We start from the raw sequence: 25,922 nt of genomic DNA on the forward strand, positions 1-25,922 counted from the left end.
ATTGTTTATTACTTCTTTTTCTGCATATTAAAGTCTGCATATTTCTTTTAAAGAGAACTAAAACTTGTTAGGGGAAATTTTTTAAACTTAATTCACCCCCTCTTAAGTGATTGATACCACTTGTTTAATAGTTATGACATTTAAATTCAAATTTTATATTAATGCCAATAAAAGTGAAAATGAAGAGGGGGACAATGACATTATAGGCTTATAATTGGTGATAAAAGACAAAAAAAAAGTTGGCTGAAGTTTTTTTTTTTTTGAAAAATGATTTTAAAAGGAAATAAGGTCATTGACTTCTTCTTAGTTTTTCTTCTTTGTTTCTTCTGTGCTTCTTCTTTGCTTCTCTTTGTATTTTCTTTGCATTTATTAAGCCATCTCCCTCTTTACTCCTAGGTCAATCATTTTTCTTTGCGAGTTCTGTAACCTTAGCTCTGCTAAGACATTCATATTGTATCCTAGGAGGTTTGCGTGGGATTCCATGGATAAACCTTTTAGGAAAGTGACTGACACGCCTCAGGATGTTCAACCGCATTCTTGATTTTTGACTTCAGCAACAACAATCTAAAAGGTTTATTTTTCATGGATGAAGCCACAAAACTTGTCAACAATGTCGACGCTTCCAACCCCATGCCACCGACAACAATCTTTGCTAAGTCGTTGCCCGATGTCTCAAAAATTGAGGTCTTCACTGGCCAAAATTTTCATCCCTGGCAAGAATGTGTTCATACCTTGTTGGACATGCATGGAGTTGTCTTTGCTCTTTCCACTCCTAAAACTATTGTGATGCTGATGCTAGTCAACTTCAACAATGGGTTCAAGCCAATAAGGTATGCCATCACACTTTGTTAAGTGCCTTGTCTAATGATCTATTTGATGTCCATTGCTCTTACAAGGAATCCAAAGAGATATGGGACTCTCTCATACTCAAATACATTGTTGAGGACATATTCAGACAGAGATTCATCATTGCCAACTACTACCACAGGACCATGAACGAAGAAAAAAGACATCAAGGTACAAATCAACGAATACCACAACTACTGGAAGACCTGAAGACTGAAAACATCTCTATTCCTGACAAGTTCATTTCTGAACTATTGATTGAGAAGTTGTTGGAGTCCTGGACAGAATATAAACAACAGTTAAAGCACAGGCACAAACAGATGTCATTGTCAGACCTTATCATCCACATTATCATTGAAGATACAAATAGGAAGGAAAGTGTTGCAGCAAGGACCAAAGCAATGTCTGCCAAAGTAGACATGGTACAAGACAAACCATTTCATAAGAGGTATGCCAACAAAACTGATCACAATAACAAGAATAAGTACAATATAATAACCCATGTGTTGTTCCTTCTAATCCCATCCCACGTGCTCTTGCTTATAATCCTTCTTTCAAGAAAAAAAGGAGTTTGTTTTGTTTGTGGGAAGCCAGGACATTTTGCTCCTCAGTGCAGGTATAGAATTGTGAGAAATGACAATCCTCCTAAGCCTAGGGCTAACCTAGTTGAAGGAGATGACATTATTGCTCCGGTCATTTCTCAAGTGAATGTTGTCACCAATGTAAGAAAATGGGTGGTAGACTTTGGGGCTACCAGGCACATATGTGCTAATAAGAGTATGTTTACCTCCTACACTATTGTGGGGGGATGGAGAAGAACAAGCTTATCTTGGTGATTCAAGAACTAATTTGGTTCAAGGAAAAGGGAAAGTTCTTCTCAAGCTAATATCTAGGAAAATACTTGCTTTGAATAATGTGCTACATGTTCCCTCTATAAGAGTTAACCTTGCTTCTGTAGCATTGCTGGGAAAGGTTGGGGGTAAAGGTTTCCTTTGAGTCTGATAAGATAATTATGACTAAGAATAATGTATTTATGGGGAAGGGTTATTGTGATCAGGTCTCTTTGTACTCAATGTTTCTTAAGTGATTAATAAGAATGCATCTTCTTCTGCTTACTTGATTGATTCTTATGATATATGGCATGCTAGATTAGGACATGTTAATCCAACATATGTTATGAAATTGCAACAACTAGGTTTAATTAATATGAGTAATAAACAAAATAAGAAATGTGAAATATATATTGAATAAAAATTAACTAAGAAATCATGTCCTTTAGTACAACGTGAAACTAAACTGCTAGGCTTAATTCATTTTGATATTGTTGATTTAAAACAAACTAAGACAAGATGAGGTGAAAGTTACTTTGTAACCTTTATAGATGATTACTCTAGATATACTAAAGTTTATCTAATTAAGCACAAAGATGAAGCGTTTGATATGTTCTTATCTTATAAAGCTGAAGTTGGAAATCAATTGAATAGAAAAATCAAGAGGTTAAGATCTTATAAGGGTGGTGAGTATACTTTGTTTAATGACTTTTGTGAAAACGAAGGTTAATTCATTAAGTAACCCCCCCCCCCATATTCACCCGAGTCAAATGGAGTAGCAAAAATGAAAAATAGAACCCTTAAGGAAATGATGAATGTTTTACTTGTTAGTTCCTTTGCTCCTAACAACCTTTGGAGTGAAGCTCTCTTGATTGCTTGCTTTTTACAAAATAGAATTCCACACAAGAAAAATAGGTTTGAGCCCTTATGAGTTATGGAAAGGATATAAACCAAACCTCAAATATCTGAGAGTGTGGGGGTGCCTAGCTAAAGTGATGTTACCCAATCCAAAGAAAAGGAAAATAAAATGTAAGACTTCTGATTGCTTGTTTATTGGTTATGTTGAACATAGTGCTGCCTATAGATTTCTAGTTCTTAAGAGTGATATGATTGAGTGTGACACCATTATGGAGACTAAGAATGCCGAATTCTTTGAGGACATTTTCCCTTTGAGGTCTAGGGCTAGTTCCAGTACTATTTCGAGTCTTGAACAACAAGTTGAAACCTATAGTGAACCTATAAGCGAGGATTTAAGGAGAAGTAAAAGACATAGGACAAAAAAATCTTTTGGAGATGAGTTTTATACATATCTTATTAAGGATGATCCCTTAAGTTTTTCAGAAGCCATTAGTTCTTTAGATGCAAACCTTTGGGAGAAAGCCATTAGGATTGAAATCGACTCTATCAAAAAGAATAATACATGGACTTTAGTAGATCTACATGAGGGTGCAAATCCTATTGGATGTAAATGGATCTTTAAGAGAAAGTATAACCGTGATGGATCTATAAATAAGTACAAGACAAGGTTAGTTGCTAAAGGGTTTACTCAGAAACCTAACATAGATTTTTTGATACCTTTGCACTTGTTACAAGGATTTCCTTCATTAGGATTTTGGTAGCCTTAGCTGCAATCCATAAGTTAGTGATTCATCAGATGGATGTTAGGACAAATTTCTTGAATGGTGATTTAGAGGAAGAGATATATATGACTCAACCTAAAGGGTGTGTGGTGGATGGTCAAGAGAACAAAGTGTGCAAACTTTTGAAATCCCTATATGGTTTAAAATAAACGCCTAAACAATGGCATGAAAAATTTAATGAGACTTTACTTGTTGATGGTTTTTCTAGTAGTGATGCTGATAAATGCATGCATACAAAGTCTGTGAACGATGATCATGTTATTATATGCTTGTATGTGGATGACATGCTTATTTTTGGTGCATGCAATGATATAGTTTTTAAAACTAAATCTTTCTTAGCATCTAAATTTGATATGAAAGACATGGGTGAAGCAAGTATTATTTTGGGAGTTAAAATTATAAGGAAGGGAGATATTATATTACTATCCCATGAGCATTATGTTAAGAAACTTCTTAGGAAGTATAAATATTATGATTTTAAGTCAGTGAGTACCCCTTACGATGCTAACTCTCAATTAAAGAAAAATAGAGGAGAATGAATTGCTCAAACTCAATATGCACAAATCATTGAGAGCTTATTGCATTCGGTGAACTTTTCTAGACCTAATATTGCATATGCAGTAGGCAGATTGAGTAAATATACCCATAGTCCTAATCAGGACCATTGGGATGCACTTGTTAGACTCATGAGATATATGAGAGGTAACATGGATTATGGTATTGAATACAGTGGATTTCCCGCAGTACTTGAAGGGTATAGTGATGCTAACTGGATCTCTAATTCAGATGAGACAAAATCCACTAGTGATTATGTGTTTACTTTTAGTGGTGTGCAGTAGCTTGGAGATCAGCCAGACAAACTATTATTGCTAGATCAACAATGGAGTCAGAGTTTGTTGCTCTAGAAATGGCTGGTAGTAAGGCTGAGTGGTTGAAAAACTTCTTAGCTAACATTCCTTTGGGAATGAAACCAACCCCATCAATATCTATGCATTGTGATTCCCAATCAACAATAGTTGTGGGTAAGAATAAAATATTCAATGGGAAAAATAGTCATATACAACTGAGACATAATGTGGTTAAGCAACTGATAAAAGATGGAACAATTTCCACAGATTATGTGAAGTCAGAAGGAAACTTGGCAAATCCTTTGACAAAACCCTTAGGAAGGAATATGATATTAGAAACATCGAAGGGAATGGGACTTAAGCCACTTGAAAACAAACAAGTGATGGTAACCTAACCTTTGTGATTAGAAATCCCATGAAGAAGGTTCATATGGGTAAAAACAAGTTACTTGTCAGTTCTGCTAACACTCAAATTGATTTCTATCAATTTGCTTTTAGTCACTTCCTATGGTGTGAGAAAGTGTTAGAGCTGCATTAATGAGAGGATAAACTTTATAGTAAACTTTATATGTTGGAGAAAGTTTTACTTCTTAAATTTTTTTTACTGATTTTCATATCCCTTATGGGTGGTATATGATTTGTAGCATGCACTTGATGAAATCATCTATATGAGTGTCAAGTGGGGCCGCTTGCATGAGATCTTGGAGAGATCTCTAGAGCACTCATGAATACTGGGCACGCGCATGACCTAGTAGCGCAACACAACGATAACAGGTTTATTATAAAAAAATGCTATATGTAAATATTTTCGTCTTGGATTCAAGTAGTGAAAAGGAATCAATAAATTTAGAAATGATAGTTCTTTCACTACACAACTATTGTAGTGTCCATCTACTGGGTCTCGAATTAGATTGGATAAGGATAAGTTGGATATGGAATTCCCTTTTTAGTTAGAGAATGGGCGGAAGAAAAACCTTGTATACAGACTGATGAAAAGTCTATTACTGCTTCCACATTTCATTAATATTAGTTAGATTAGTTAGATTGAATAGTTTTTAATTTAGCTAATTGGCTTTCTTAATCTTAAAAGTATATATATATATATATATATATATATATATATATATATATAATTTTAAGTATTTTACAAAAAAATTATTCTAAAATCGAATAGAAAAAAAAATTTCTTTTCACTAACCTCTAGTAAAAAAAATGAATAAGCTAGGGTGTCTTATGATTAATAGACCACTATCACACGCCAAGTGTCTTTGGTTCATATAGCTTGCTACACCAACTAAATTGTGTGTTAAGTCCTATTAGTATAGGTCAGGTTCATATAGCTTGCTATATCAAGTCCGATGCATTACACCTCATGTTGACCCATGAATTTTCTTTTATTTATTAAATGTAATTTATTCTTTTGAAATATGTGGATGATTGTTGTATTTTTAATATTTATTTCTAAAGAATTTTCTTAGAAAAAATATTTAATTAAATGGACAAGTTATGACATTTAAATTTAAATTTGAAATTCAAATTTTCTATTAATGCCAATAAAAGTGAAAATCAAGAGGGGACAATGGCATTATAGGTTTATAATTGGTGATAAAAAAAAGTTGACTGGAGTTTTTTTTTTTTTGAAAAATGATTTTAAAAGGAAATGAGACCATTGACTTCTTAGTTTTTCTTTTATGTTTCTTCTTTGCTTCTCTTTGTATTCTCTTTGTATCTATTTAGCCCTCTCCCTTTTTATTTCTGGGTCAATTATTTTTCTTTGTGAGTTTTGTAACTTTAGCTCTGCTAAGACATAGACGTTCCTGTTATATCCTGAGAGATTTGCGTGGATACCACGGATAAACCTTGTAGGACATTGACCGTCACGCCTCATGAAGTTCAACCACATTCTTGATTTTCGATTTCAGCAACAATATGTACCATAAGAACCAAAAACTTCATCATACACATGTACCGAAAGGTGAATTCAAATTTTCACAATACAGTACAAAATATAATAAGCCAAAAATGTAATCTCCTCTGCAACTAACTATAAGCACACTGTTGTTAAGATCACTGCAAACACTAGCAACTAACTAGTCGAGTTATATATTAGCAGCCGAGGACTTTACATCAACAAATTTTTGTTTTTGTGACAGAAAGATACTAGATTTCATTGAACCAAAAAATTCTGTATGCCAGACTTTCTAACAAATCCGCTACTCTATTTCCTTCCCTCTTTACAAACATAATATCAAAAATTAAAAAAATAATCTCCAGCCAAGGTCGTTTCCTTTTGAAAATTCATTCATTTCTTAACAAGATAGACCAAATAATACCAAAAATTTGCTTCATGAACTCTTCATCTTGCAGCTGCAAACAATCCACAAGCCACTGATTAGAGGAGCTTTGGTAGGCATTTCTCATTCTTCCACTCACCGGGCTAGCAAACCAGATTGGTTGTACTTCCTTACGTAACAAGAATGCATATTCCAAAGACTCATATTCCTCTCCACAACAAGGGCACACATGATCTATGTCCATCTTTGTTTGAAGGTTTCCCCTCACAAACACTATTTTTGCATATTCTCCAAATAAGGCTTTGGCATTTTGGTTCCACTTGAACCTTCCATATTTTTTCTGCCAGAGTGTTCCAGTGTTAGAAATAGAAGAAGCTTTGCACCTGTAATTTTTTGGAAAACCTGATTATAACCAGATTTCACCGGGTAGAAGCCATCATTTGTGTGTTTCCAGGTGAGTTGGTCCACAGATGAGTTGATCCTAAGAGGAATATCCAGAATATTAGCAGCAATATTTTGTGGGAACAACCTCCGAATCTTTTGTTCATCCCATGTTCTAGTTTAATTAAGAATGAGTTCAAAAAACTCTGAGATCTGTGTCCGCTTCCTCAGGTATCAGAATTCCAACTCTATTATGATCCCAAGTTCCTAGAATCCATTTGTCAGTCCACACCTTGATCTGAAACCCATCTCCCACCTTCCAATAAGTACCTTCCTCTAGGATATCCTAGACTAAATGAATACTTGCCCATGTAAAACTCGGCCAAGGTCCACGATCTGCCTCCATAGCTCTCGAATGGAGAAAATGTTTTGCTTTTAAAACTCTGGTCATGAGTGAGTTGTTGCATGTTGCCGATCTCCAGTATTAATTGTTGGCCAGCAGAGCTCTATTAAAAGCTTCAAATCATTCTAAATCCTTGCCCCTCTCGTTTTTTGGATCTTGATAGCTCCCAACTCAGCCAGTGGATTTTCCTCTCTTAAGTATTCACACTCCAGAAAAATCTAGTTGCAAGACTCTCAATCTGGTTGCATATAACATTTAGAAGCTTCAAGCACCCCATAACATGAGGGGATCGCTTGAACTACAGTTTTTATCAAAATCTCCCTTCCAGCTTGTAATAAAAACCTCCTTTTCCATACTTTAATTAGCTTCTTACAGACCTTTTCTCGAACAGATTGGAAAACTTGAGTTTTGGACCTACCAATAGTAATAGGAAGTCCCTGGTATGCCATGGAACTCTCCATTCCTTAACTCCAAGCGGCTGTTGTAGTTCATGTTGACCTGTACTAGGCACGTTTCGGCTACAAGAAAGCTCCTATTTGTTGAGGTTGACATGTTGTCTAGAAGCTAGTTCATATTCCCTGAGGATAGAAGAAAGATGGTAAGCTTCTTCCAGATTGCACCTTGTATTATTAAGAATTATATTATTTTTATACACACAAGGTAAAGAGCATATCAGAATCTACATTGTTAATTTGTTTAGTGGGAAGATTTAAAGAATTGTGTAATAAATATTATATTTAGCCATTTAGGCGGGTTAGAACACTCTTTAAATTTGTTTATTTGAAATTCAAATGTTGAGATTTTCTAAAATTTGCAATATTATTCTCATTTAAATTTTTCATAACTTTTTTTTTATGTTTTTTGAAATTATTTTTCATCACATCATTCCTTTAATCTCACAATTCTCTTCTCTTCCTATGTAGAAGTGTTGTGAAAAATTTAACAAAAGTGCCATTACTCTTCTATAATATTTGATTACTTTAACACCATGCATGTATGTTACAAGTTAGAGTACAATAATAATATGTGTGTGTAATCACACCATTGTAATAGACTAAAATAAATGTTGAATTAATAATGTAAACGGAATAAAAGATGTAGATTCAAAATGATTTTGGTGAAAACTTAACAAATGAAGTGAACGGTGGGTGCTTCGAAACACTTGTTCTTATACAAATGTGGACACTGTTCATTCTGAGTGTATTATTATGTTATTTGTCTTATGCGACAGAAAACAATGTTTGAGATCGCACCAACCATATGAACCTATTGATTTCCCTGATTTGTACATCACTACGTCAGTTGTCCTCTAAGTAAGAGAAGAGAACAATTAAGATTGTACCGAAAAAGTCATCGATTTTTATTTACCCGATTCAACCACTAACAAGAAAAGCAAACGTTAGAGTACGTATAATAAAAAGGTAAATGGACATCAGGACAGAATAAGCTTACAATAACATGAACTAATAAGTCTATAGTCTATCCAAAGATCATGATACAAAATATCAGAGACGAAACTAGAAAAATATATGAGGGGGGCAAAAATTAATACATGAATCAACAATGATCCATAATTAAAATTAATTTTTCTTATATAAATTAAATCAATTTATCTATCGAATAATTTTTTAAAAAAACCTATTTAAACACAATTAATATAATTGAAACTATGCAAAAAAAAACACCTGATTAAAAGAAATTAACGTATAATTTCTAAAATTATATAATAGATAAAATAATTAGGGTTTCTATAATTCATATAAGAAAATAAAATAATTTATATAGCAATTAACATAAAAGAAGATAGTTTTACTAATGTATAGTTTTATTAAAAGCAACTGCTTACTCTATCTATCTAATGTATAGTTTTATTAATTAACCCAAATATGACTTAATTAAAAATGATATATGCGCAGAGATAAATGAGGAGTATGAAATTACACCCGGGATATAATTTTAATAATTATTGTATCATTTTTGTAATTTGATATAAAATGTGATTTTTATTAATCCAACCGTTGAATTATATCTACATGTTATCAAAATTATTTATGTCAAATTTTGTTTGATTTTAATAATAAGATAATAAATAATTTTTTATTAATATCAACTTTTATATATGTAATTTATGTGAAAGAAACTTTTAATTAAAACACAACTAATGGATTTTAAAAAAATATTATTTAATTAAAAATTATAAAATAATGTAATAATTATTAAATTTATACTATTGGATTCTTTCTCTCAATATATATAACATCCGAAGAAAATATATTTTTGTTTAAGCATGCGAAATGAACAAAAAAAATAACAAAAAGTACACGTGAAGGCTAACTTTAGAAGACGAATATGAAGTGGTGTGTTTTTCTGGCGGTGGGTGTGTGAGAAGTGAGTGCGAGAGAATAGAAAAGGGAAGGGGAATAGAAAATTCAACTCATGGAGTATGTTTTTCATATATGTAAAATAGGTTATTTTGGTTTTACTACTCAAATTATTTTTTTATTATCTAATATTTTTATAAGTTTGATTTTAATACCTATCATTAATGATGATTTATTAAGTAATCATATGATAAACTAATAGATGATGCATTTGCTTTGGTAAAAAATAAGGGACTAAATAGTATAAAAATATTTGTCCAGTATTTGATTTAAAAAATGATTGAGGGTTAGTTCAGAATAAAGAATGATGAACTAGAGAAATACTCAAAAACTTGTAACTCATAAAAGTTTGTACAACTTTTTATTCAGTGTCTAACAAAAGTAAAAGTACAATATTATCTCTATTTTCTGACTTTTCATTATCCCACATCTTTTTTCATTTTCTATATGTGCCTCCTTTTCTAAACCTCCTTCTCCAACCATCATACCTTAGCCGTCAACATGGGCACCTTGCCTGCCGACAAGGGTCGTATGGACTACTTCTGTTCCCATTTTGTTCATTATTTTTTTTTTCTTTTCATTTTTAATTTATTCAAATGTTCCCATTGTCATTTTCTTCATTCTTGCTATATATATTTTTTCTTTTGGCCAACTTTGGCGAGGCCACATCGTGCTGTCGTCGTGACCCTATGGCGGCCTTGCTCCGCCAGGCCTTGCACCCGGTGGCATTAGGGGCCGTGCCTCCTTGGTGGAGTTGCCTCTCCTGTGTTGTGTCATCAAGATGCTGTTAATACACCTATGATTTTATAGTAAAATTTATATTATTTTATCCAATACACAAGCACATCAAACGAAATACAACACAAAAATTACTTGTACTGTGCATCGACCACCAAATAACGTATAATATAAAAAAATTTCTTGTGACTCAACTACTTGTCCAATGTTATTATATCTCTCCTGTATTTTTAGCAAATCAAACGCACCCGGAATGTCATGTTATCAATAATAATGTGATAGACTAATATAATATCACGTCATGACTTAACGACTTTTTATTGATGTCATATAATAAAATAGAAGATCAATAATCTCAGGTAGTAAAATAAATAAAAAGGTAATTTGTGCAGTAAAACAAAAATGTACTATTTTATAGGTAGGAAGAACCTATGTAGGCTTTGGAGTGGGCTCAGCAATTTAGGAGGTGCCTTTAACAATCCCTTTAAAATTCACTCCTGAAGCCACGTTGACATTGGTAGCTACCACTTTCCTTTCCTTTCCCAAGTGGGCAAATTCGGAGTCATGTTAAGGTCCCACACCGTGAATATAGTAGCAAATAAAAATCGATTGCCACAATCTATGTGTCTTCGAAGTTAACCAAAAAATAATAATGGAGGTGCAGCAATGGTGGAGGCTCAGATTCTCCTTCAGGAATGCAACCATGGTCGTGTGTTTCCTTAACATAATCACTGCAATCTTCTTGCTTCATGCTTTTCTCACCTCTGCTTACACCCGCAACAAATTCTCCAACGCTAACTCAAACTCAGGCTAGTCCTTTTCTTTTTGTTCATTTTCTCTCTTTCTTGTGGAAATTTGTACCCTTGTAGTTGAATTGGATAATGGATATTCGGTGATTTCGTTGATCATGTCCTAAAGTTGAGATTTTTGGGGTAAAGATTGTGGCTTTTTGTGTGATTGGATTAAGTGGAAAGGGGGGGATGATGGGTTTTGTTGTTTGATAGATTGTGATTTGGGGTATTCTTAAAATTTTTTGATTTTTGTATCTGGTGGTTGTTCTTAGACCTTAGAATTGTGAGTTTGAGTTATCATGATTGTGTAAAGTGCTGATGTTTAAAATCAGAAGATGGATTTCTTGGCAAGTGGTTTTGTCATACTTTATTTGCTTGCTGCCCACAGTTATATGTGAGTTTAGTTCAATATTTTAGCTTTGTAGGTGGTCCTTAAGTGATGAAGTTTGAACTTGTGGCTAGTGTTTTGAATTTTGTGACATGGGTTTGGATTTGAATCCTTGCATGTTATTAGAGAGTACCATTGTTCAAACTTCAGTGAACATAAGGCAAATCTCAAAGTTGAAATTGTCACTGGTCGTCTTCCTTATTCAGTGGAACAAAGGGACTCACTTGAACAAAGGCTAATCTATGATAACTTTGGAGAGAAAGACACAGAACAGTTATCTTATAGTGACACTGATTCTACTTATGGACAGAGAAAAATGAAAACATTATATTTTTGAACTTTGGACTAAACAGTTATCTTATAATGACACTGATTCTACTTTTAAAATGCCTATAATAGACTGATAGTGATATAATGTGAAGTATTTGTTAAACTTGCCTGCATCATATGTTCTTCATTTTAAATTTGATGTTTTTAATTACAGCTCAACTCAATTACATTAAGGAATCTGAAGAGATTCGACTTGCCATGCTACCGGTGGAACTGATAAAAAGAGTGAGTTTGGAATTAGTTTTGTTCACTATATTTGTTATTACTATGGTTGCACATTAATGATGCTGAATATGTCAACAGTATAACTTAGAGAGGGACATACAATTAAAAAATCCTTGCACTTTTTCTGACCAACTGATAGCTTATTTCAGATGTTCTGGAACAAACCCAGAACTTTGTTGTGGTTTTCAATTCATTGTCTAGATGGAAAACTAAAAGGAGGTCATTTTTCAAATTATTCACATACAAAGCCTCTGCTCTGCCCTATACCGAATTTTCTATTTACTAGTGACTTGATAGCTTATCTGTCTGCCTCTGCATCTCTAAATGTAACATGAATTAAGATATACTTTGTTAAACTCATTTCTTGCACAATACTAATTCTTTTTTTTATTGTTTCAGCCAAATCCCTCTGTTTGTCTGTGTGTTTTTTTCTTCTCTTTTCCTTTTTACTACGACACACCAGTGAGATTATATTGCAATTCACTGACTTCATTGCTTTCAATTGTGTAAATCTGCATTTTTCCTGAACAAAGCTTGATCAGAGTAATATAAATTGTAAACTTTTAGTTCTTCAGCTGGTCGTGTTCATATAACATGCCACCATCACTGATATGCCTCATCATATCTATTGTAATCAGACACTCATTTACTTAAAATTAAAATTGCCCAGTGTCTAACATTCAAAAGTTAGACACTTAGACATCATGGTAGGTGGGTCAAGTATGGGAATTCAGAAGTTTAAATCAAGTATAATGAAGCCTTGTTTCTTCAACATGGCTATTTATGCACACATAATCACTTCCTCTTCCTTTAATTTCTCCTATTGCATGTTTGGTCTTCACTGCAATCATCTCTATACAGTGTGAGCTTTAGTCATACATATCTGAAAATTTAACTTCTATATAAGTGAGAAATTTTTTTAACTTTTGGGTATGCCAAAATGTGTTTCTCAACAGTCATAGCAATGTCCTAGTTTGTTTTCCTTTTGAGAGGCTAAAGCTAGGCCAGCGATACAGTATACACCAGTGGTTCAACTTCTGGTATATATATTTTTTAAGAATACATCTTTCTATAAATCTGAGTGTATTCCATTTTAGGTGAGGGAGATTGAGCAGGAAGTATACACTGAACCAGAAACTGCCCAGAAGAAAGACACAAAGCTGACTGCTGCAGTTGATCTGTCTAAAAGGTTAAAGGATTTCCGTTCCTTGAATGATGCTGCCAGCTTGAAAGGTATTTCTCTTTTCTCCCTAACAAACCATCTCAATCATAACACACTTTTGTGTGCAAATATACAAGATAAATGTTCATGCTCATCATTTATCACTTGTCTAAAAAATAATTTATTCAGGAAGTTTTTTCCTGAGTATTACTTAATAATTATTTCAGTTCCATCATATTTGGAATTGTGGATTATCATAGTGATGCAGCAATAGAATCACAAAAAACCATAGTTATAAGTTGGACAACATTAGCCATTTAGGTGAGGATCCTTCATTAGCACGTTTGTAACAGGGACATGATTTGTGTTTAAAGGCTTATAGGATTAGGCAATTAGCAATAAATTCTATGAAGATTTGTAATTATTTATTGACTTGAATATGTTTTTGATCCCTAATAAATATCTAATTTTTGTGTTTGTTCCCTAATAATTTTTTGTTTTGCATTGAGTCCCTAATAAAACAACAATTTTGTTTTTAGTCCTTGACACTTTTTTTAGTCCTTGATAAATTATCAAATTTTGTGTTTGCTCCCTAATAATTTTTTTCCATTTTTTATTAGTCGGAACGAAAATAAAATTTGCTAATTTATTAGGGAGCAAATACAAAATTTGTTAATTTATCAAGGACTAAAAAAAGTATCAAGGACTAAAAACAAAATTGTTGTTTTACTAGGGACTCAATGCAAAACAAAAAATTATTAGAGAGCAAACACAAAAATCGAATATTTATTAGGGATCAAAAACATATTTAAGCATTATTTATTAGATAAATGTTCAATTCTATGGGCAGTTCCAACAAATTTAACTTTTTTTTTTCTTTTTGTATTCTCTTAGCTACACTATGTTTAAAGCCTAGAACCCATTCTGTTTTAAGGGCTACAACAGTTTTGCATCTTCTACCTGGCATAGTTTAAAGTTTCCACTTTCTAGTTCCCAGCTCTTTTCTTTGTATTCACCCAAAACCTATCAAACCCTGAAACTTTATTATGCAAACCCTGCTTTCATCACACTTGCAGCCAGCTGTGCCTATGTTAGCCCATGATATGCCTCCAATCTTTTTTCCTGATGTAGTTCTTCACACCAGCTTGTTTCCTACTGGAAAAATAACCTTACTTGAGCCAGCAAGTAATTTTTGCCAGCAAAATGTTTAAAATGGATTCCAGTGAACTTTACAGTTCATTGATATTTTTTCAAGTTCTCCTTTGTGTTCACTTTTGTTTATCTTTATATGTCCCTCACTTGTGTCATCAAAATAAAAATAAAAAACCTTAACTGACATGATTTAATTGATGTTCTAAAGCTGATTTAAACAAAGCTTAAAGCCAAATTTCACAATATTGGATTTGTTCTCCTCTCTAAAGGCTATGTTTTCTACAAACTACAATCATCATTGCATCCACGTAACGGCTTTTGCTGTTACTGTATACAATTTATTCTGGAGTTTGGTTTACAATATATCCACTGTTCCAATTTCAAGCTTCTCATATTGAAACCTGAATCCTGCGGTATTTCAGTAAAGAAACATTCCTTGCTTTAGATCATACCAACAAAATTATATTGGCATTGGAGTTAATTCCCTTTGATGATGTTTGTGGTTCTCAGCTTTGGAGGAATGGCGAAAGAGGAAGATGGAGAGGGCCAGACAAAGAGAATTGGAGAAAAATGGAACAACTTCTTCTCAAGCTTGACTTTATATATTCTCTTATATCAAGTGAAAGTTGACATGCTGATTTCAATACATAATGGGACAATTAGTAGTCATTTAGTGTACACTGTATAGCATCTTTAAGATTTTCCACAGCTTATGTTATAAAGGAATCTTTCTTCGGACAGAATTTGTGATTGATAGTTTGATACTATTACTCATCTACTTTAGTTTTCTTTATATTTTAAAAATTAAAATAAATAATTTACCATCTTTCTTGATCTTGTCTGATTGTATCTTCTTGCTTTCCACCGTTACTTTTCAAGAAGCATAGTGTCATGAAAATTGTATGAAGGCAGCCATTTGTGATTGATAGTTTGATACTATTGCTCATCTTCTACTTTAGTTTTCTTTATATTTTAAAAATTGAAATAAATAATTTATCATCTTTCTTGATCTTGTTTGATTGTATCTTCTTGCTTTCCACCGTTACTTTTCAAGAAGCACAGTGTCATGAAAATTGTATGAAGGCAACAATTTGTGATTGATAGTTTGATACTCTTACTCATCTTCTACTTTAGTTTTCTTTATATTTTAAAAATTAAAATAAATAATTTACCATCTTTCTTGATCTTGTTTGATTGTATCTTGCTTTCCACCGTTACTTTTCATGATGCATAGTGTCATGAAAATTGTATGAAGGCAGCAACTGTGGAGTGAGGATCAAGGCATTATTGTTATGAAATATAGCTGGAAGCTACTACTATATATATTATTAGCGTACGACTGAGTTAGATTTTGGAGGAAAAGGGCGGAGAGGTAAAATTTTTATTTCTAAAAAAGCTTAAATATGTTTTTAATCTTTGATATATATACTTGAATTTTGCGTTTGATTCTTGATTAAAAAAAAAATCGCATTTGCTCCCTGATATATGAAAAGTTTTGTTTTAAATCTCTATTGCCAGTTAAGTGATGATGTGTTTGTTAAATATTTGACAACATGGTTTATGGTGACTAAAAAATCGTCAATATTTATTTCAAAATTAAATTTAAACTTTCTGACGGTTAAAAACCACCATAATCAATTAAAGTAAAAAATAAATATTGAGAAGGTTCTCTGCTTTTCCCTCTTCTTCCATGACCTCCTCCTTTGCATTGTTGCCTTCAACCACTCTCGCATCGTCTATGTCTTTGCTGGCGTCGATTTGCGGTGGGCCCCCACTCTACCATCATTGTGGGCTATCGTTACCACAACCGTGTGTCCTAGATCTCCAGTGTCAGATTCCCGCAGGCGCCTTCCCCTGTCGAGACAAATATCGAGGGAGACGCAGTGGAGCTCGTTGGAACTGTTGTGTTACCAACATAGTAACCATCGGCTTCTTACTTGAGGCCTCTCCCATCAGCAACAAGCCTCTCATTGAAGGAAACAACAAAGACAATGCTTATTCCTAACCAACCTATGAGCAAGAGCACCAACCTTGTTTCATCGAGAAGTGGGACCAACTATTCCTCCAATAACTACAAGCTCTTCTTTGACTTTGAGAATGTTCTGCATCTCATGTACTAGGGTCCTCATGTTTCGAGTGTTTAGTGTCCTTACACTTGGTTTCAAAGCAATAACTTCAATAATGGAAATGGTAGGTTCACTTTCAATGATAGCAAGGTTGTTGTGCTCGACGATTTCGGCAAACTCGTTTCTTCTGATAACCTCACTTTCGCTACAATCGATTACAAGATGGTGGTGCTTCGACGAGATTGACCCTCAATCACGACGAAAATGCGAGGGTGTATAGCATCAGAGATAGAGAAGATAATTGGAAGGTGATGGAAATATTTGGACCACAACCTTGTTTTATTCATGGGATTTGGGGACCCAATAGTTATTGTAGTAATAAACCAACTACTGGAAGAATGTGTTCCTGCCTTCCAAGTATTAGAACAAAAATTACAAGATTAAATTAATTAAATTTTGCTTTTGAGAGTTAAAATTAACTTATGCTTTTTCAATTTTTCGCTTGAAGCAAGGGTTTTCCCTAATTTATTTATTTTTTTACCTTAATACCGCTAGAAAATTTAAATTTGATTTTGAAACAAATAGTGATGGTTTTTGAGCCGTCAAAAATTATTATCAAAATATTTAACAGACATGTTATCATTTAGCTAATGGTAGAAATCTGAAACAAAACTTTTCAAATATCAAGGAACAAATACGAAGAAAAAATTTATCAGGGATCAAATGCAAAATTCGGATATATATCTGAAATCAAAAACATTTTTTAGCCTTATAAAAATAACTATTATTAACATTTTATGTTCAATAAGTTATAAGATTGGTTTGATGATAAAAAGAAAAAAAGAAAAAAAGACTTGTGAGTTCGACTCCTCTCACTAACAATTAATAACTTACATTTGTCCATTAAAAAAACTTTTTTTCTTGGATCCTTAATTTTAGTTAAAACTACTATAATGAGTATTTTTATTATGCATTCCTCCATTCTTTTTTTCTTTTTATCTTTCATTTGCCATGACACTGTCCTGGTTTAATTGTTACAATAGAAACTCTGGAGTCTCTCGGGAATTCAGTAACTAGCAGTTTCATACGCTACAAGGATTCCAAATGGCAAAATAAGGCAAATCAAGGAGCCTATAGCTTAAGATTATAAATCCTCTGCAAGAAGCCACGATAAGTCCCCATGATTGACATTTAGAAAACAATGGCAGATATGGAATATTGAAAACCACATTTGCAGGATCATCATGAAGTTCTCTATGTCTACGGAATTAACTCCAGCAGGATTTTCGGGGGATCTCAAGAAGTCGGTGTGTGGGTGCAGGCCCTAAGTCAAAATGGGATTTGGTGAATTGAGGATCGGAAATTAGAAAAAGCCATGACCTACGCACACACTTGAAACGCAATAGAGTTCTTAAAGGCAATCTTAACAGAATTTCTACAATTAGATCGCCAGGGAAAATGAGAGGGAGAGTGGTCTTCCTCTTCATCTTCTTTACCAATCGATCAATAATGGAATGTATATACAGGAAAAAAAAAAAAAAAGGAGTACACCCCATTTTTGGGTGAATGAATGCGGTGGGAGGTGATGAATGAATGAATGCATTATGTTGAATAATATAAACTTTATTTAGTCCATTAATTAAATGTTAGGTTTATTTAAGTTTGTGTTATTATTCCAAAGAAAATTCAAAAGAAGTGTAGAAATAAATAGATGTAATATTTAATAAGTAATTGAAAGAAATGTGTAAAATTAAATAACTGGGAGAAATATGTAGAAATCTAGTGTGTGGATTTTTTTTTCTTAATGTATTGAAACTCTTGTTTGGAGCCTATAAAAAGAGAAAAGATTGTCATTTGTAAACTAAGTCAAAACCAAAACATTTCTGAAGTAATAAAAACTATTTTTTTTCAAATATTTTCTCCTCCTCCATTTATTTCAAATACTTATGTAACCTTGTTCTTTCCAACACATTATGCATATATCAATATACAATCGAGGTAGCTTTTATCTTTTTCGAATATTTCTAAATTTGTTTTAAATTTTAATTTTATTTAAATTTTAAATCTTAGTTTTATTGTATAAGATACTTTTTAGATAAATTAAATCTTAAAATAATTTATAATCTAAATCAATCCTAAAAAAAATTATTGTAGTCTTAATAGGACATGTCAAAATTTAAAATTAAATTTAAATTAAGATTAATCAATGTTAGAGTAATATTTAAATTTAGTTTTTTTTTACATACCAACATGTTAAGATTTATAATAAATTAGTTTATTATTTATGCTTGACAAGTCATTTCAGTCTATTTTATTGTTTTTCCTTTACTTCTTGTTAAAAATCTTTTTTTTAATAGTTTCTAACATTTTTGTGTTAGATTTTAGTTTTTTTTATCTTTCATTATCTTTTCATAGTATGAAATTTTTTAAGAAATAATAAAAGATTTAGGTTATGACTATGTTTGACAAGACATTTCAGTTAATTTCTAGCGTTTTTTACTAGCTAAAAAACTTGTTTGACTATTCGATAAATAAACTTTTTTTTAGTAGTTCCTAGTATTTTTTGAAGCATTACTTGAAGGCTATGATTATGTTTGGCAAGACATTTAGGTTAATTTTTAGCCTTTTCACTAGCTTAAAAACTTGTTTGATTGTTAGATAAACAAGCTTTTTTTAGTAGCTTCTTGCGTTTTTTGAAACTCTACTTAGGCTATGTTATGCAAAACTAGCTGAAAAGCTAGATAGCTGGTAGTTAGAAGTTCAAAAGCTAGCTTATTGAATTATGAGTGTTTGACAAAACTAGCTGTTGAAGAAGCCAAAAAATATAAAATGACGGAAAAATAATAAAATCATGATTTATTTAAAAATGGTAACTAGGAAATTAGATAAATATATTGAAAATACAAATGGAAGAAAATATAAAAAATTAGAAGTTAGAAGCTAGCATTTTAAAAAACATTACTTCAAGTAGCATTTCAAAAACCACTAAAAGTGACTAAAAAAACTTGTTTATCGAACAGTCAAACAAGCGTTTCAGCTAGAAAAAAAAAAGCTAGAAGCTAGTTGAAATGCCTTGCCGAACGTAGCTAAAATGCCTTAAGCTATGGTTATGTTTGGCTGAATTAATTGGAATGCTAGCTGTAAGTTGAAAAGCTAGTTGAAAACTAAAAATCTAAAAAGCTAGCTGAAAGTTGATAGCTCAAAAGTTAACTTATTAAATTATCAATGTTCAGTAAAACTAGATGTTGAAGTAGCTGAAAAAAGTCAAATAGCAGAAGTAATAAAATCATGATTTATTAAAAAAGGATAATTAGGAGGTTAAATATATTAAGGATAAAGATAAAAGAAAATATAAAAAGCTAGAAGCTAGAGTTTAAAAAAAATGATACTTTGAGTAGCGTTTCAAACAATGCTAGAAGATACAAAGAAGCTACTAAAAAAAGCTTGTTTGGCTATGTTTGACAAAACTAGCCGGAAGCTAGAAAACTAGTTGGAAGTTGAAAAACTAGCTTATTAAGTTATAAGTGTTCAATAAAACTAGTCGATGAAGTAGCTGAAAAGTATAAAATGATAAAAATAATAATAAAATCATGATTTTGAAATGTCTTGCAAACATAACCTTTACCAAACAGTCAAACAAGTTTTTCAGTTTGTAAAAAAAGTTAGAAGCTAGCTGAAATGCTTTGCCGAATATAGTGTATGTTCAGCAAAACTAGCTGAAAGCTGGAAAACTAGCAAGTATCTGAAGGCTATGTTCGGCAAAACTAGCTGAAAAGTTAACTGAAAGCTAAAAAGTTAGCTGGTACCGAAAAACTTAAAGTTGAAAAGTTAGCTTATTAAATTAAAGTGTTTGATAAAAGTAGCTATTGAAGTAGCTGAAAAGTGTAAAATGATAAAAAAAAACAATAAAATCATGTTTATTTAAAAAGGGGAACTAAGAAATTGGATAAATATATTGAGGATAAAAATGGAAGAAAGTATAAAAAGCTAGAAACTTGATGCTAACGTTTTAAAAAATGCTCTTTCAAGTAACATTTCAAAAAATGCCAAAAGCTATTACAAAAAGTTTGTTACCAAATAGTTAAACAAGCTTTTAAGCTAGTGAAAAAAGCTAAAAGTTAGTTGAAATGTCTTTTAAATGCTTGGCATAAGATGACATCTATGAAATAGCCTAAACGAAAGGGAGGTTGATGTTTACTTTACTCACAACCTCAAGAAATTTTCTAAATTGTATATCCCGCTGGTCATTTTTAACTCTATGAGGAAAGGGTAGACTTACTTAAGGAGATGCCATTATCTCCTTTTTTTTTTCATCCCCTTCCTTCTTTGGCATTAGATTCCATCAGTAGGAACCTCAACTTTCTTAGGTGCTTGGTCCTTCTCAGTAAGGACGTCATCTGTAACTTTTGGGAAGGAATTTTCTGTCTCCTCGGAGTCCTCTTGAATCCTCTTTCTTCTAGTCATCACAACATTGACATCCTCCCTCTTAGGATTTGGTTTAGGTTCTAAAGGGAGTTCATTTGACTGCCTTTTGAACAAGAGAGATTATATGCTGGTCAGTTGAGACTCCAATAACTTCTTTCTCTGATCATTTTGGGCCATATATTAAAGCATGGATTCTTGAAGAGCGGGTTGCCTCTCCTCTTTCTCGGGCCTCTGATTTTGCATCCATTGAGACCTATACATTCCTTGATTCTGCTTGAAGCTCTATCCTTGATTGAAATTGATGATGTACTGATTATAAGAGTTGTTTCTTCCCCTAACAAAATTGTTCTCCTCCATGGCTGCAACCAACATATCATTACTAGTGCATTCTCTTGGCTCATTCACAATCCCACATCTATCACAGGTTGGGAATGGAGGTGTAGTGATGAGGACTTGAGCTTAAGCTCTCATGAGTGTCTCAATCTTCTATGTTAGACCTTGCATTTGCTTTCCCAATTCAATTTGGGAATCATCTTTCTCCACCTGATTGATGCTTCTCTTCACAATCCTCCTATCCCCTGAGTTTTTATAGGGGTAAGAGCACATATCTTCAATGATCCAAATGGCACGAGTAGGAGTTTTAACATGAGGTTACCCCCACAAGCAGCATCTAAACTTGTCCTATTGTGTGAGAACACTCCACCATAGAAAATGTGAACTAACCTTTGTTGAGTAATGCCAAGGTGTGGACAACTTCTGCTAATCTATTGCAACCTTTCTCAGGCTTCAAGTAGACTATCTTGCTCCCTCTACACAAAGTTTGCAATGTCCTTGATGTACTAATTCGTCTTCATGGGAGAGAAATAAAATACTACAAATTGTGTTTTAACATCGTTATACCTACGATGGTTTTCTCAAATTCGATGTTAGAAAAAACACGGGTGCATTTTTGAAATTAAGTATAACTTTTTGACAACGGTTGTTGGAAAACTGTCTTTGAAAGTAGCATATCATGGTGGTTTTTGAAAAAATCTTCGTTAAGTTGAAGAATATAACGACTTTTTTGACAAAATTGTCGTTGATATGAAGAAAAGCACAACAATTTTATACAAAACCGTCATTGAGTTGAAGAATGCCACTAAATTTTTCACTCTCGCGCCCTCACTCTCTATGAACCCTCACTCTGAAAGCTTCTAACTCTCGTACTCCTTCACTACTGTGCCCTTGCTCTACCACCGCAACGGTTCCCTCACCATTTGTTTTCACCGTGATGGCACTTCACTCTTGTGTCCTCACTGTCATCATGACAACACCCTCACCATTTGTTTCCACCGCGATAGTGCTTCAGTCTTGTGCCCTTGTTGTGACCACGATGACACTTCTCTTTGCATATTCAGTTTCTCTTACCTTGAACCCTTTCTTTCTATTTTTGTTACCCTTGAGCCTTCTCTTAGTCCCTCTGAATTCCTTTGTTTCTGCAAGGTTTGGGTTTCTAGAACTCATGCTCACAGTGATTTTCGTCGAGCGGCAAAAGGTTTGGGTTTCTGGAATTGGGGTTTGGGAGGTTAGTACGAAGGGAGTAGTTTTTCATATATGTGCACCACTTGTTTGGTTATTTGCCCAAGCTTTAATGATGTGTTGAAAGTTGTTTGAATGATATTTTGTTCTTAGTTTTGCAATATTTGTTGAAAGTTGTAGTATAATGTTGCAATATTTTTCAATATTTTGTACCTCCAGAGATGGATTAGGATTTTGTTGCCAATCTTGTTCCAAGCAGCAACAACGACATTGCGTGCAGCAAATCCTGCTAGGCTCTATGGCCCTTGGAACCTCTTTTTCATGAGGATGGCCATATGCCTTGAGTCCTCCCTCAAATCTTTCGGGTTTATTTTCCTTGGTCACGTGTTGGCATGCAGGGAACATTAATGGAAAATTGTCATTTATTAGGTGGATGAATCTATTGCATGGCATCATTATTTATTGGCCTGTTGCAAATTGTGGAACCTTGTTCTCGGGCTCATAAATGTGGTTGATGGGGTGTTATTGGTGGGATGAGGAGGTTTTGGTTTGGAAGCAAGTGTTGCGGGTGGATTTATCTAGTTGATTTTGTAGAGTCACAAACTTGTATTTTTCTGGTTACTTATATTTATATAGTTATGTTAATATTGAATAACTGAGGATTAGGATGTTGAGACTTGATTTTTATCACTTGTATATAGGTTTGGGTGCCCTTTGTACCTTACACAAATTAATATATACATCTATAATTTGCTGATTAAAAAAAAAAAAATACTGCTCCCAACTTGGGTTGAATGTTTATCTTCTTATTCATACCGCCGCATTAGAATGCTGCTTCGTTGATGAAATTTCAAATACATGTGTCGGGTTAGCACTTAGAAAATTTCATTTTTATCAAACATCTAGTTCGGATGTCAATGGGAGTATTTTAACAAAGTATTTTAATTGTTAGTGTTTTGGTTTCTTATTAAAACAGGGTGACAAGGCTCAAGTAATACAAACACTGCTCTTTGTGATTGACATTAGCACACTTCTCCAAGCACTTTTTCGAACAAGACTTCCTGCTGTAGTTGGAGGTTTATTTGCATATGTAATTCCAATTGCTCATAATATCAGTTCCAGATATGCTAATTATTGATCAACTGAAAAATCACTTAGTATTTATGAACTTCATTGAATGCACATTATGAAGTTGTAGATGACTAGTAGGGTCCCATGGTATTATGCATCATGGTACTAGGTAAATCCCAAATCTTTAAACTTTTAGTCTCAAAATATTTAATAAATTTTCTAGTTTAAAGTTTAACTCCCACTTACATGTGAACTAGAGATGTATGATAGATGACGTTGGTAACCTAAAATAATTTAGGGACCAACTATAAGACTATTTAAGTTTTCTTAGAAATATACTTAAAATACTTAAAAATTCATTTCTTCTTTTCTTTTTCTTGTCTTTAACTAAACTTTAAAGTTGGACCATTCATGTGCAATTAAGATAAGTGACTATTTATATGTCTTAGTTAATTAGTTTGAAATGAGAAATTAAAACTTTTCTAACTGTCTTTTGATGTGTGCAACATGTCACATTGCCATGTCTTGTAAATAAAAGAGTGATATAACTGTATAGTTTATGGCATAAGAAACTATATTAGTGATAAAAAATATATTTATAATTATAGTTTATGTCCTAATATAAAGAGTACTGGGAAATACCTTTGATTCCTTCGAATCTAATTTTCATTCTTTTCATTTTGTTGTCTTTGGTGGTCAAAGTAGAAACTTTCATTCTTTAAGTATCATCTAAGTTACGCTACTTTGTAACTATTACCAATCATGATAGTGAAGCCTTTTGATGTATCATCACCACTTTGAATGATTTTGGTGTTCTAATGCCTGCATATGCAAAATTATAATACAATAAATATGTGAGAATGGATATGTGGTTTGCTGAAATTAAGGAAACTTCAAGCAAGGACTATATTAAGTGATGCAATCCTACCCCCTAAGGGCATTGGATAGAAGACTCCAAGAAGATTGAGCCAGAGATGCAAGAGAAGGCTCTAGGGTTCTCATGAGCTTTAGGATAGATTTCGGGCCCATGGGCTAAGTATTAGCCTACTTATCTTTGTACATATTAAATTATGGTTTCATTATTTTTGGACATTGTATTTAGGACTCTATAGTATAGGTAGGGTACCTTAGAAATATAGGATTTTTTAGCCCTTGTATTTTAGGGCACCTAGACTAATTTTTATATTAGGGGTAATTTTGTAATTTCACATGCATTAAGTGAATATTTGATGTGTGTGTTGGGAAATAAATTTAATTGAATTGGGAGAAGTCCAATCCAATTAAATTTTAGAGGACGAGGTGAACATTTGTTTGCTACACTATAGTCACATTTTGTGCATGTCCTTCATGTTTTACATGCCTCATGACACCTAAACACACTTAGTGGAGAATCTTGGACTTGATCTTGGATTAGTGGGCTGAACCATAGCTAAAATTCACTAATCATAATTAGTGAAATTTTGGCTCCACAATTTGGCTCCACAAATTCAATTTCAAATTCAAGTGAAATTTGAATAGAAATTCAAATTTGCCTCCAATTTTGTGACACTTAGGCTATAAATAGAGGCCATGTGTGTGCATTTTTTCAACTTTGATCATTTGAGAATTACACTTCAAAGTTCAGACCTCTTTCGAGGCACAAAATTTCATGGCTTCCTTCACTCCTTCTCCCTCTACTCATCTTCTCCTACCTTCAAGCTTTTATCCATGACTTCCTATGGTGGTGAGCTTCTTCTTGACGCATCTTCTCCTTGAAGCGACGTCTCCTCTCAACTCTTCTTCTTCTCCATTCTGCTGCCATGATCTTCAAGAAGCAAAGGACTCCATTGATGAAGAAGATCCAAGGCCTACAAGCTCCACATGGAGCTACATCATGTGCTTTTTGTTCGGTCAATTCACTTTAATTCCTTGTTCTTCATCTTATTCTCCATGTATATCCTCCATTTTCTTGTTTTTTGGTGCTGTTTAGAGTAGATTCAAAAAAATAAACCGATTAAATCTTAGATCTACACTTGTTCTTGCATTCCTATGATTCAAATTTTATAGATTTACTCTTGAATCATGTTTTTGTGTTGATTTTAGGTTCTATCATTTTTCAGTCATAATATTTTTGTGCTGAACCTTTAGATCTTAATTTTCTTCCAAAATATTGATTAGAAAAAAAATACAAAAATCTAAGTATAAATCACTTAATCCATGTTGTCTTAGAGTCATGTTTAGTCATAATAATTGTCACATTATGTTCTAAGTTTGTGTTGAATTTTTATTTTGTTGATTGAATTCTAGATACATGAGTTCATGTATTCTTGTCATTCTTAGCCTATCTTTTGAGTTTTGAGTCTAATTCATGCATGTTATTTAGTTCATAACATGTTCTAAATCAATTCCTAGAAGTAGTCTTATTGTTGAACTTTGTTTTGTTTTATAAGTTTC

At 32.9% G+C, this 25,922-nt stretch overlaps 1 protein-coding gene and 1 pseudogene across 1 annotated transcript; both read left to right on the plus strand.

Annotated features, from left to right (window-relative positions):
• Positions 1-10,953: 10,953 nt before the first annotated feature.
• Positions 10,954-15,251, plus strand: LOC114402250. Its single transcript, XM_028364752.1, has 4 exons — positions 10,954-11,170; positions 12,025-12,095; positions 13,193-13,328; positions 14,920-15,251. Exons 1-4 carry the CDS (start codon positions 11,014-11,016, stop codon positions 15,003-15,005), a joined length of 450 nt encoding a protein of 149 aa, XP_028220553.1. The 5' UTR covers positions 10,954-11,013; the 3' UTR covers positions 15,006-15,251.
• Positions 15,252-22,170: 6,919 nt separating this feature from the next.
• LOC114402015 overlaps positions 22,171-25,922 on the plus strand; it is an 81,370-nt pseudogene continuing 77,618 nt past the window's right edge.

The sequence above is a fragment of the Glycine soja genome, chromosome 20 (genome assembly GCF_004193775.1).
Source record: "Glycine soja cultivar W05 chromosome 20, ASM419377v2, whole genome shotgun sequence".
In the NCBI taxonomy this organism is placed as follows: domain Eukaryota; kingdom Viridiplantae; phylum Streptophyta; class Magnoliopsida; order Fabales; family Fabaceae; genus Glycine; species Glycine soja.